At 54.8% G+C, this 13325-nt stretch overlaps 1 protein-coding gene across 1 annotated transcript in view; it reads left to right on the forward strand.

The window, feature by feature from the left end:
• The window catches only part of LOC138102322 (uncharacterized), a gene marked incomplete at its 5' end in the record, with an annotated part of 43779 nt that overhangs the window by 19316 nt on the left and 11138 nt on the right, over positions 1-13325 (forward strand). Inside the window, 4 exons of the mRNA XM_069000014.1 lie at positions 8469-8549; positions 8636-8686; positions 9017-9383; positions 9787-9953. Coding sequence (XP_068856115.1) covers positions 8469-8549; positions 8636-8686; positions 9017-9383; positions 9787-9953 — 666 coding nt within the window. The remainder of the gene's footprint in view (positions 1-8468; positions 8550-8635; positions 8687-9016; positions 9384-9786; positions 9954-13325) is intronic.

Raw genomic sequence — 13325 nt, forward strand, 5'->3', positions numbered from 1 at the left:
ACTGCTCTGACTACACAATTCAGATTAATTTGATGTAGTGATAATAAAAATCATCAAAGCATGTAACGCTGTGCAAGGTAACAGAAGCTGACCCAGCTGAAGTATTACATTAATAGACATAAGTTGTAGAGTTTCAGAAGTGCCCGAGTTTACTCTTGCTAACACTTCTGAACAGTCTCACTATTTCTAGGATGGGTGTATCTGTGACACTGAGGCTGCCAGTCCCATGGTGTGCAGCATGAAACACGGGGGATGGTGCTAGTGAAGCAAAGAACCACTGTCATACACTGGCTCAGCTCTCTCTGCCAGTGAAATATATTCTGTCATTCAATTGATAGACCCGGTTTTTATTTAACAGTTTTAATCTCGGATTACCTCGTCTTCTCTCATTACTAAAATTCACATACCACTCTTTGGCATTGGGAGGGAAAAAGTAGCCTTTAATCATTGCAAACGTGGACACTGCATATCCCAAGCTATTGGCACACCACAGGAGAGGAATCCACTTGTCAAAAATGATGGTAGGTGAGAAGAAGTGGAAGCAAGAAGCATTTGCAAACCAAAGCACATGGGTCATGATCCAGGCCTGAAGTCCATTGATTTTCATATTTATTCACGACACCTAAAAGATGAAGAAAAAAAATCGAGTGTTACTGACCCCGCATTACTGCAGCTTTTAATTCACATGGCTATGCACAGAATACACAGAAGCTCAATCAAGCGCTCATGAAACAACTTCTCTCTCCTCGTCCTCCCAATTCAATACCTTAAAGCACTTTTCTGAGTGTTCCATTAAACTCTGCTGTACCCATTAGGCTTTGTTAGGCTGAGTTTTTCTCCTCACAAAACTGAATTTAGGCTTTCCCCCAAAACTGACCAGAGTAACAAACCACTTCTCCTAACAGTTCACATCCCACATTTTGTTCAAGTCCCTTGGCTTCATGGAGCTTGAGCAGGTAAAACTATCTTGTCGAATACCAGCAATAGTCCTGGACAGCTACAGTCAACTGACAATTTCAAGTGCCAAAGTCATCAACCAGTACTTTTTCACTGCTGGTATGGTGCCTACCAGATCAACAGTTATACTAATTCTAAGAGATAGAAATGCTATCACTTCTTCTAAAAGATGACATCGATTGCTTTCTATTTTTGTTTGAACTGAACACGGGAGGAAGGTGAGAGCACTTCTGCCCACGTTTCCTCTGGCTACACATGGGCTATTAAACACTCTAGGTACAGAAATACTATCATTTCAGAAGATTGCACGGTGTCCGTGTATTCCAAGGAATACCTTACCAGCAGGGGTGACAGCACCTTCTTGTACACCTCCCACATATCCAGGGAGAACTTTATGGCAGAAGTCAGGGATGGACATGTACAAAACCACCTAGAAGAGAGAGGATGTATTCACAGTAAATACAGACGAGACAAAATCCCTCAAAACACTATTCCTTACATACACATACCAAATAGAATGTTTCTATTAAGTTTCTATTAAGTATTGGGTAAGCAAATATGGCAATATTTAGCTGTTGGGATTTTAGACTAGTAATACATCTAAGCTTTGAGACAGCTCAAAGATGTACTTCATGTAAGGCTGCCATCCTTTTTTGGTGGGGAGGCAGGACAGTTGGTAACTAGATTCAGGTCCTCGTCGTTTTATTTTTATCTATTTCTTGTGTATGAATTTAAAACCAACGGATACTGCTATAAAGTTGCTTTTTCTTCAAAACCTCATTAAGGCATATGTCACACAAGGAATATTTGCGTATATTCCCTACATGCTTCTTTTCCAAGTACATAAGCTTCCTTTGGATTCCAAAAAGCCCTGGAAAGTGGGAAACACCAAAGAGTAAATGCCAGTTCAACATTCCACTATCCTTTGTGCAAAAGGATTCATCCAACAGCCGTGTGAGAAACCAGACCCGGCATCCAGATCATAACTCAAGAATGTACCTGGAAAGTGACCCAAAGGGAATAGATGCCAGCAGCCCTATAGGTCAGTGTGGGAGTCCTGTTCCAGATGTCAGACAGATGTTTATTCCCTGTCAGCAAGTCCAGCAGTGGGTCAGTCAGAGAGCACTGGTACTGGTCACAGGACATGATGAAGTAATACACGATCGGCGGTGCAAACACGAGCAGGAAAAGGATGCTTGCCAAGGAAAACCAGTCCACCTCCCTGTAATCCAAAACAGAGCATTTTGTTTGCCCAGGTTTCAGAGAGATGAGTTACATCAAATAACTTTTTCAGTGGACCTTCTAGACTAACTGGATGAAAACTGAAAATGTCTTCAGGGCACAGACATGTCTGGTGGTCAAACAGCCATTAAAAAATCAGCACAGAACAGACTTTACCACAAACTCCTCTAAAACTACACTAGCTGATCAGAGCAAGAGATGAGAGAAAATCTCCCCTCCAAAAACCAGATTATTATTACAGACTTCACCTTTTTGATGGCAATCATGGCTCTAACTGGTAGAGTATTCGGTTGAAAGTGATAATGGAATCCCAAGAACATGATGCAAAGCTTGGAAACTTGCAAAAGACAGACCTTGGACAGCCATACATTGAACTTGCTGTGCCAGCCACTTTTGCTGTTCCCAGCTGCAGTCCAATGCCCTACTAATACCTACTCAGCTCTTGGAGAACTGGGAGATGCATCCTCAATCTTGCTACAGCGGGACTGATCAGCTGGGAATGCCACAGATGCTGGGATGCTTGTTTTCCAGATCTCATGAAATATTTCTTTCCTAGGAACTAGAAATGTTACCAATTTTTACTTCCCGGCCTTTCCTGGCCATCTGCATCCTCAGCCACAAGCAGGCTCTGCAGATCGACGTGGCTCTGGGGAAGCAGGGACTCCTGTCTGTGGGCAAAGAAAACAAAGACAACTTGTAAGAAGAGAACCTGGAGCTTCTAGTTAGAAGAGAAAGGACTGTTCAATCAAGGCAGGGGCGACGAAGGAAACTTTCTAAAATGGAACAAGCAGCAGAAGCACAGTAGTTTTGCAGAAGAAATTCTCCTTCCAGCACTTGGCTTAGGGAAAAAGCCTGATGTTGCTACGAGAGACACGAGTTCATGTCTAGTATTGGGTAGCAGACATCGGAGCATTTCGACTATTGGCTTTCCAGGCTCACGCTATTCGAACCTGAGAGTGAAACTCTTCTAAAAGCCAGAGGTGCTTGGAAGAAATGTTTCTGCTCACACCACGACTGGGGACCGTGCATCATTCATACCTTGCACCTGTCCAAAGGCCTTCCTCCGTCTGCGCTCCGGCAGCTCTCACCGAGGCTCTGGCAGGGACGGAGGCTCTTGCCAGAAGTATCGCAAGCGTGGAGATCTTCCTCATCCTGCTCCTCCACTGCTGACATCAGGGAATTCCCTGGAGCTGGGAACGTCTGCCTTTCCTGCTGGAGGATCTTGTTTGGCAGTTCTCTGACGTTCTTCACCTTTGGCAGTGCCGCAGCCATGGAGGTGTAGGACAGATGTTTCCCTCTCCCACTCCCCACTGCCACCAGCTCCCCCTGGGCAATGAGGGGGCTGCCGGCTGAGCGAGGGCAGCGCCAACGTGCAGCAGCTCAAGGATCCGCTCCCTGCGCGCTTCCCGGGATAGGGCTGCCCTGGGCCTTGGCATGGACAGAGGGTCCCCCTTCTCTGCTGGCCGTGACCCTCCTGCCCCAGCCTCGCTCAGGTCGATTCATGTGCCTCCCGTGAGGGACGCCCTCCACACAGATCCTGCTTCTGATTCCTTGGATCCACAGCACTGTTTCTCCTGGATTTTAGCCACGCCTTCCCCTCTGTAAAGCATAGGGATACATAGGAGGAGTGTGTTGGGCTCCCCTCCACCACTGTTAGTGGTTTCAGGCCCCCAGGAGCTCTTGTGTCTCCCTTTTTCCCAACGATATCCCCTCCGTCCCCTCCTTCCCGACGCTTCCCCTCAGCAGCACCGAGCCTTTTCCCGCCCTTTGCTCCCCTCAGCGCTGGCCCCGGCCCCGCTCAGACCACGGCCCCTCGCCGCCGCTGAGGCCCTGCCCACGCCCATCGTCCTGGCCACGCCCCCTCGGCTGGGAACGGCTCCCCGCCCTCCCCTCCCTAATTAGCGCCCTTCCTTCCTCCCTCCTTAATGCCTCACTAATTCGGCCCCCTGCGGCCAAGGGCAGGGCTTTGGAGGAGCTCTGTGCGGCAGCCTGGCTGCGTGCGGCAGGCCAGAGACGCCCAGTGTTGTCCCTCCGCTCAGGGCAGGGATCCGGGGCACCGCGGCCACCCGGGGAAGATGCTCCGTTGCCAGCCCACACCTCCACCAAAGGGAGAGGAGGAAAGCAGGCTGCCAGAGCCACAGAAGCCCTCAAGACTTCCCCAGCTGGCTCTTCTCCGCCCTGCCCCGCCCCGCCCCGCCCCTTCCAAGGCCGTTTTTACAGGAGCTCCGAAAGAGGCAAAAAAAGACAAACGAGCTCCACAGCGAATTCCTGAAAGAAAAATCCAGCAATGGCCAGGAGGCTCCTGTGGCTCCTTCCTGAAAATCAGGGCTATGGGGAACAGGGTGCAGAGTGTCCCAGGACACAGAGCTGGACACTGATCCCTCCTGGATCTCCTTGGCACCCCTGTCCCAGGCAAGGATGGTCCTGAATATCCTCCTGGAGCTGTCCCAGGAAAGTCCCTGCTCCCTGGTGCGGGATGGGAGGGGTAGAGGTGGTCCTCTCACACTCATCCCACTCATTCTCCCCTGCACTGGCTTTGCCCCTGGGGTGTTGACCCCCCTTTTTAGGGTGTCCAGCCCTGTTCCCATGGGGAACCTTGGCAGCACCCATGGGCATAACCAACCTTTGTGGGAGGCTGGGAGCACTGGTGAGGGCGGGGGCTGTTCCTGGTGACCTGGAACTTGGCTCCTGCTGTGAGCCAGGGGCTTTCTGCCTGCTGGGCTGGGGGAACACCCTCACTGAGCTCTGGGACACCCCCAGCCCCACACCCACTCCTTGCCACAGCTCCTCCCAGACAGCATCCGCTACGCACACGTCCCCCGCTACCGTCCCTCGGCCAGGGGCCTTGTGGCTCATGCCAGACCCTTCTTCCTCCCCAGGGAGTCTCCTCCCAGGAAAGCGGGAAGCCCCCCGCAGCCCAGGACTCTCCAGCTCAGCCCCCCTGGAGCCAGGCCGCCCTCTGAGTCCCACGTGCCCTGAGCCAGGTGGGGACTGGCGGCCGTCTTGGCCACAGCGACCACAAATCAATCGAGTTTCAAACCTCTGACAAGAGGAAAAGGGCCAGCAAAACCTCAGCTCGGGCCATGAGGAGAGCAGACTTCAGACTGCTCAGGGAACTGCTAAGCAGGGTCTCCAGGGACAATGTTTTTGCAGGTGCTGGGGTCCATCCGTGCTGGTCAATTTTGAAACATCACCTCCTAAGGGCACAGCAGCAGGAGATTCCCAAATGTCGAAAGCCAAGCAGGCGAGGCAGAAGGCTTCTTCTCTGGCAAAGAGGATGGAAAAGGAAGCTGTGTGCCCAGTGGAAGCAAGGTCACAAGAAGAATACGGATGTCAGGAAAATTAGTCCTCAAACACCACAGCTGTACGTCCAAACAAGAGACAGAGCAGTCCTGTTACTTTGATCGAATAAAGGGAGAGGTCATGGGCATTTCCCACGGGATCTCTCAAGTTGATAGAGGACGCAGCTTCCTTTATCTCCTAATTTCCCAGCTGCATTTCCCTCTCTCTTTCCCCACTGGCTGAGCTACTTGAGAGGTACAGACTTCCCAAATGGCTTAATACAAACCCCCTTTCTAATGTCTACCCCCCTCCCCCCCCCCATTCTTTTGCTCCTGTCTCTGTTCTTTTTCTCTAAATCCAGGGATTAGCAGAGTCTTGAGTGAGTAACAGTCTGTGTCAATTAGTGGAATTCCTATGGAATTTAGGGTTCCTCCCTTTGCTGCTTCTTTCACCTATCAGTATCTGGCTTTATCTACCATCAGGCCCACAGATAGTTTGTAAAGACACCTCCTTCTCATTCCTTCCCCAGAGATGTTTCTCGCCACTGTACGGAGAACTTTGGTGCACTGAAAGCTCAGCTGGAGAGGAAGGTGGCCAGAAATGTGGGGCCCAATAAAAAGAGTGGTTTTAAATATATGCATGGAAAGAAACATTGTAGAAGTAACATTGTCCCCTTCCAGGATGTGGATGGTCACCTGACAAACAGGGCCAGGGACACAGCACAGGTGTTTAATGCATTCTTTGCCTCTGTCTTCAACACTCTTCCCTCCCTTCGCCGTGGAAAACGTGCACTGTACCAAGGGACACTGCAAAGTCCCTGAAGAGGGCAAGCCCTGCTCAGCAGAAAGCAAACCACCCCTGTTTGATCCACAGCATTCCCATGGTGCATCTGAACCCAGTGTGTGCCAGCAACTGGGAAAAAAGGAACCCTATGCCCGTCAAAACCAGAGCAGTGAGAGCACCATGAGCGCTCCTTGGGAAATCCTGACTTGTTTAGAACAGAGGCAACGCAGAAGTCAGTGAGCTGTTACAGAAAACTCTTCCTGCCCTCGACAGCCAGTTCAGGAGAGCTCCCCAGAGACACAGGAACTTCAACTCCCTTTGTCTCTGGAAGATCTTCGCAGGCACAGAGTAGTGGCTGTTGCCAGTTGGTACCGCTGCAGTGTCCTGGGAGCCATGGGCTTGACACTGGTGGCAGCAGCACTCTTCCTGATGTGCCACTTGTTGCAGGGAATGATTCACTGCAGCAGGCTGAGCTCCTGTTCTTGCTGCCAGGCTTTTTCTGGCCATGTGCATCCTTAGGCATGAGCTGGTTCTGCTGATCCCTGAGGTGGGCCCAGGGCTATGACGGCACAAAGGGGCTGAGCGCTGGTGAGAGGCGGGGCTGGGATGTCACCCGGCTGTCCTGGCCCACAGCACTGTGACATCACCGCGCAGCCGCTATGTAACACGGGCCAGCACCTGCAGCTGCCAGTGCAGTCGCGATGGGACGTGCCGGAGCCATGTGTGACGGTGTTGTCCCAGTGATTGTGCTTGTCCTGCTGTTGGCCGCTGTGGCTGTCTGGTGGGCCGTTGGCCACTGGCAACCACGGAGGCGGCAGACAAGGACAGCGAAGAGGCGCAAGCGCCCCGGGGTGCAGCCCAGAGGCTCACGGAGGAAGCGAGGAGCCTCTGCGGCTCCCAGGTCCTCCAGGCCTCGGGCCACCCCTCGCAAGCGGCCACGTGCTCCCGCGAGCCCCCTGGACAGCCCCTGCAGCTGCGGCCCCTGCGTGGCAGTGGCCCAGGAGCTGCAGGAACTGATGCTGCTGCTCTGGGCTCGCAATGGGACATGGGTGCCGCTCTACTCTGGGATGTGGCAGGCCTTGTGGAAAGAACTGGAGGAGCTGCTGAAGCGAGGCCACCTGCCCTGCTGTGGCTCGGCCAGCTCCTCCAGGAGCCTCCATCCCTTCAAGAGGCTGCTCCCAGCAAGATTCTCCATCCCTGGGAGAGCCTCAAGCCTTGCAAGGATGGCACACCATCAGAGAGCCGCCATCCAGGCAAGAAGCTCAGGCTGTCAGAGATCCTCCATCCCGCCAGGAGCGTCCGCTATCTCTGACAGCCTCCATCGCCCGCAGACGCTCCGTGAGACCTGCAGTCAGCCTGCAGAAAGTGCAGAGCCTGTGCACAGGTCTCCCAGCTCCCTTGGACTCATGGACTTCAACAACACGGGCACAACCCTGACAACTGACGTTGCCAGGGAAAGCCCAGAAGTCCAAGTGGGAGCCCAGCCCGATCCAGGGGAGCCTTGTCAGGAGCAGGTGCTGGAGCAGCGAGTGAGCTGGAGCCAGCAGTTGCCGGCCCACAGCTCCCAGGACGCTGTGCCGGCTGCGCCAGCTGGCAACAGCTCTTGCCTGGTGGCGGAGACGAGCCTCAAGACACCCAGGAGGTTCCTCCATCTCCAGGAAGCTGCTCCGAGACGGCCACCGACTACCAGGAAGGCCTTGCTGGTAGCAGGTGAGATCTGAGGAGCTCTTTGAGGCTCCCTTGGGGCTCTTGAGGGGCATCCGCAGGCCAGGCCAGGGCCCTTGAGAGCAGCCGAGTCCCTGGCTGTTTCCAGTGCTTCTGATGCCACAGCTTCAAAAAACCCCTCTCTGGTTTGCAGCTGCTCCTGACACCCCCCTGTGCGAGTCCTCGGGCTGTAGCCCCGGCAGTCCTCAAGAGCAGAGTCCAGCCCACGACGCCGGGGACAGCGACGGTGCCGCCCTGCCCCGCTGCCCTCCGGCTCCTGCAGCCGCCTCTGCGCGCTCCCCTGCCCCAGCTCTGGCGCTCGCCAGCCCGACGGCTGCAAGGCGGTGGCCGCTGCCCGGCGCGCAGCAGGAAGCAGGTCAGAGCAAGGTGGCCCGCGGTGGTTCGGCCCGCTTCACTCGCGGGCACTTGGCCGGGGGGGCCCTGGGCGCAAGGCTGATGGCTCGGTCTCGGTCGCAGGGCAAAAGAAGAAGCTGCAGGAGCTGTACCAGCTGGGCCCGCAGCTGGGCAGCGGTGGCTTCGGCACCGTTTTCTCGGGCATCCGCCTCTCGGACGGGAGCCCGGTAAGTGGCCGGGACGGCGGGGCGCGGGACGAGGGCCAGGGGCGGGGCAGGGCTTGAGCTCAGCCCCGTCTCTCGTGGGCTTGCAGGTGGCCATCAAACGCGTGGCCCGGGAGAGCGTGGTGCAGTGGTACGAGCTGGTGAGTGAGCGAGCGGGGCCACGGCGCCAGAGCGCCAGAGCGGGGCGTGGCGGGCAGGGATAAGGCCGGGCCCCGAGGGCGGGAGGCGGCGCAGGGCGGGGGGAGCGGGCGTGGGCTCAGCGTGCGAGCCGGAGCAGGGCGGGCCCGGGGATGCCAAACACCGGTGGTGGGGCCGGGCAGGGGGGCACCCCCCAAGCATCCCCTGGGCGGGAGGAAGCCCAAGCACCAGGGAGGCTGCCCAAGGGGGCACTGGGGCATCCCAGGCACGGGGCAGCACAGCAGCCCCAGGGCAGCATCAGGCCTGCTGGAGGCACTGTCTCCTCCCCACAGCCCGACGGCACCCGCGTTCCCATGGAGATTGTGCTCATGGAGAAGGTGGGCTCTGGCTGCCACAACATCATCCAGCTCCTCGACTGGTTTGAGCTGCCTGACAGCTTCCTGCTGGTCATGGAGCGTCCGGAGTCATCGCAGGATCTCCTGGACTTCCTGCTGGAGCAGGGCTTCCTGCGCGAGGAGATGGCGCGCTGGCTTTTCTGCCAGGTGCTGGAGGCCGTGCGGCACTGCACCGCCTGCGGCGTCCTGCACCGGGACATCAAGCCGGAGAACCTCCTCGTGGACCCGGAGAGTGGCGACCTGAAGCTCATCGACTTCGGTTGCGGCACCTTCCTCCAGGAGCAGGCCTTCACGCAATTTGCCGGTGAGCCCACAGGCCGGGCCCCGCTCCCAGTGCCAGGCACTGCACGGCCCCGTTCCCTCCTGGGCTGCGGGCTGCGGCATTCAGCCGGCTGCCGGCTGCCCTTTGGCACGGGCCAGATGCTGTGCCCCAGGAGCCGGCTGCCGGCCCTGCCCACAGAGGGGGGCTGCCAAAGCCAGGCCCCGGCCGCTCGGCTTGGCAGGCCCGCAAGGGCTTGGGCTGCTCCGCTGGCCTTGTCTGCCTTGCAGAACGGTTTCCTGGCTTTGGCCAATTGGCTGGGGGACGGCGGCTGGCCCCGGGGGGGAAGTTGTGGCCACTGGTGCAGCCCCTGCTTCTGCCAGGAGGCTGGCACCAGGCTCTGGAAGGCAGCAGCCTGCGCCTGGACAGCGCCGCCTGTGTCCCCTAGGAACACACCTGTACAGCCCACCCGAGTGGATCTGCCTTGGCTGCTACCACGGCCATTCGGCGACCATCTGGTCCCTGGGCGTGCTGCTGTACGTCATGGTCTGCGGGAACGAGCCCTTCCAGGACGACCGTGGCATCGTGTCGGGGCAGCTCTTCTTCTGGCAGCAGGTCTCTCCAGGTTGGTGTCCGGCCTCAAGAAGGCAGGCTTTGGCAGATGGCACCGCGCAGCCCAGCGTGGCCCTCACGCAGCTCCGCGGGAGGTCGATCTGCCCTCAAGGGCTGGCCGCAGGCGGCGGCCCGTGACCACGGTGGGGTCGGTGTGGCCCGCTTGGCTGCAGGAGGTGGCGCGTGTCCTGCCGTGCCGCTGTCCCGCAAAGGGCAGAGTCAGCCGGGAGGCCGGCACAGCTCTGAGCACACGCAGCACGGCCCGGGCCCTGCGGGCGCCGGGAGCAGCTGGGCAGGAGCCTTCTGCAAGTGACCGGCGCTTTCTGGCTTCTCTCCCCAGAGTGCCAACATCTGATCCGCTGGTGTTTGTCCAAGCACCCCGCGGACAGGCCAGCGCTGGAGGAGATCTTGCGCCACCCTTGGCTGCGGGGCGGGCGTCTTTGATGCCTTGCCGGAGCCTCTGCAGCACCCGGTTGCCGAGTCCCACGCAGGAGTGAGGACTCGAGAAATAAAAGAACCACAAACCCATGCCGGGGTGTCAAGTCTGCTCCTGGTTAGCAACTTCAGCTAAAGAACCCTCTTGGGAAAAGGGGTGATCAGAGTGTTCCCTTCAGCCTTTGTCAAGCTTTTGATGCCTTTCCTCCAGGCATCATGGCACTTTTGTGTCTTCAAGCACAGGCTGTAGTCCAGGCAGGAGGGGCTGTAACAAGCCAAGAAATGCAACAGTGAAACAACAGCCGCCCTTTCAAACTGAGGCGGCCACTTGGCTTCACCTGAAGTGATACGTGGGCTCATGTGTGCATTCCAAGGGCCAGCGGGTGGCAGGGACAGAGATGCTGCTCCTCTCCAACGCTGGGAGAAGAATCAGAAATGGCAAAAGGTCATTTCAGGTTGAGCCCTGACAAAACTCTTCCTCTTTCTTCCCCTGAAATGGGAGGCAGGGCTGCGCCTTTGACCAGCTGGGTCTGCAGCCTCGTAAGCCATGGGCATGGAGCCCACAGGAAATGTTGAGATGCTGGAGTTGCTCCCATGGTGCTGGGCCCATTGCAGCCCTCAAAATACCTTTCTCTACCCTCAAAACAACTGGTAGAGATGGAAAGTGCAGTAACCAGTCTAGCCACAGGAAAGCACCCAGGTGCCTTCCCTGGCCCTGTGGGCAGGTGCCAGCTGCAAACCTGTGCCACCTTCTGTCTACTGCCCTGACCTACCACTACAGGCTTTGGGAAAAAAACATACTTCTTCAGAAATGAGGAAGGGGCAGTCAATAGCTAACTCATGGAAGCACGAGTTAACTATTGGGAGACAGCAAACGTTAGTTCAGACAGCAGACTGTAATTACAAAACCTAAGAAACCAAATTTGCCCTACTCTTGTCAAGATAGAGGGCACAAGGATCATCTCAGAGACCACTGAAACATTCCTCAAAGGACTACGCATGCCCAGGGAGAAAGGTGAAAAAGTTCACTGAGAGGAAGACTACTGGCCTTCATCAGAAAAGACCCCCGAGGAAGAGGAGAGGCCTTCCTCAGCGCGGCCACCAGGACACACAGCGCATGCGTGGCCCATATGCTAATGACTTCCGAGAAATAATTTGTATAACCACACCTGTCCCAAGGAATGTGATGAATATTCCTAATTTAACCCATAATACTTGTGTTGTAGAGAGCACCAGGTGTGTGTTTGGAGGAGCGATCCCCACACACCCGGCGCGCCGAATAAAGCAAATACCCGCTTCTCTGACTCTGTCTCTGAAGTGTCTCCTGGCCCGGTTGCGGCATGATTCAATTCCAATTAAAAGAATCCTCTAAAAAAATGGGACATTTCAGTGCCCCACTTCAGTTTAAACACTTTAAACATGGCATGCCTGCATGTTTCTTCTTTTTTCTTTCCCCTGGATCCTGCATTAGCCTTAAAATCTGCCGGGTAGAGCCGGTAGGGCACTGCAGCAGTGTAGTGCTTCCAGTCCTTCCCATCTTTGCTGCAACAACCGTGCTCGTCCCGAATGCAGCGCTGGGTGAGCAGAGTGGTCATGTAAACGATGTAGAAGTAAGGCAGGATGTGCTCAAAGCCACAAGCCAGGCAATAGGCCAGCGAGCCCATCAGGTCTCCCGTGCAGTTGAAATGACGTGCCCAGCCCCAAAAGCCAGAGGTCATCAGCTTGCTGTAGTGCTTGGGCCCATCCACGGACACGTAGGAGCACTCGATGGACTCCGGCTTCTTCCCCCAGATCCTGCACTTGCCATTGGTACGACGGAAGAGGTCCTTCTGGTGGTTGGTCATTCTGAAGATGGAATAGCCCAGCAAGCCCAGCATCAAGACCCCTACGGCATGGGCTGTGCACAGCTGGACAGGCTGGTAAACCAAATACAGACCCTGGGGAGCACAAAAACAATCAGACATTTACTTCCAACAGAGGCTCAGCATGCCAGACCAATTCCTTGACTACAGTGGCCCACAACAGACCAGAAGAAAGAGTAGAAAAATCTACTGCAACAGTAAAACTGCAGAAAACTTTCAAAAAACTCTGCATCCAACAGTTTCCTTCTCTCTTTCTCTCTCCAAAATTGCACTTCTTCCTGAAACAAGAAGAGAGAAGTTGCAAGGATGCAAACCGGACAGAAGGAAAAAGCAAGGAACAAAACACAAACAAACCACCGCTAACCAAAAGACCCTCAACAAGCAGGAGTAAAAAAAAAAAAGGAAACGGAAAGGATTTAGAAAAAAAGGAAACCAAAAGGATTCAGAAAAGTATACAGACACAACAGACAGTGACAGAAAGAGGCACAAAAGAAGGGCAGGAGAGGAAAAGATGTCCAATCTGGGCACGGACAGGAAGCCTTCCTACCCAGGAATTGTTACAAAGAATGTTGCAAGGATTTCTCAACAGTCAAACCGCCTAGAAACATTTAAGGTGCACATTAACCTGCTGAGAAGAATGTTTCTGCAAAGTTTCCTTCCTCTTAGCCCAAATCCACAGTGTCCACATTTTTACCTGCAAAGTAGAGAGGGAAGGCAACCAAACACAGTCTCCCCAGCCCAAATACCATCCCAAATGATCATGGCAGATAGCAATGGTTTTCAAGTACCAGGCTTCATTCCAAAAGAAGTCCAGAACAAAAATACCCTGCAACAGAATAATTTCACAGTAATAACAGAGCACTGTCACCAGTTACCCTGTCTAACAGCATCAGCCTAATGTCTGTGCTGCCTTGTGATGTGATCTCACAACTCATTGGTGTTTTTATGTTAGCACTTCAAAACCAGACGTTTCTGAACACAGTTAGGAAGAACTATCACATAAATACAAGCTATGTGGATACACAATATCTACCTACCTATCTATCTATCTACACAGATAAAGCAACAGTAGGATGAC

Source organism: Aphelocoma coerulescens, unplaced genomic scaffold, assembly GCF_041296385.1.
Source record: "Aphelocoma coerulescens isolate FSJ_1873_10779 unplaced genomic scaffold, UR_Acoe_1.0 HiC_scaffold_70, whole genome shotgun sequence".
NCBI lineage: Eukaryota > Metazoa > Chordata > Aves > Passeriformes > Corvidae > Aphelocoma > Aphelocoma coerulescens.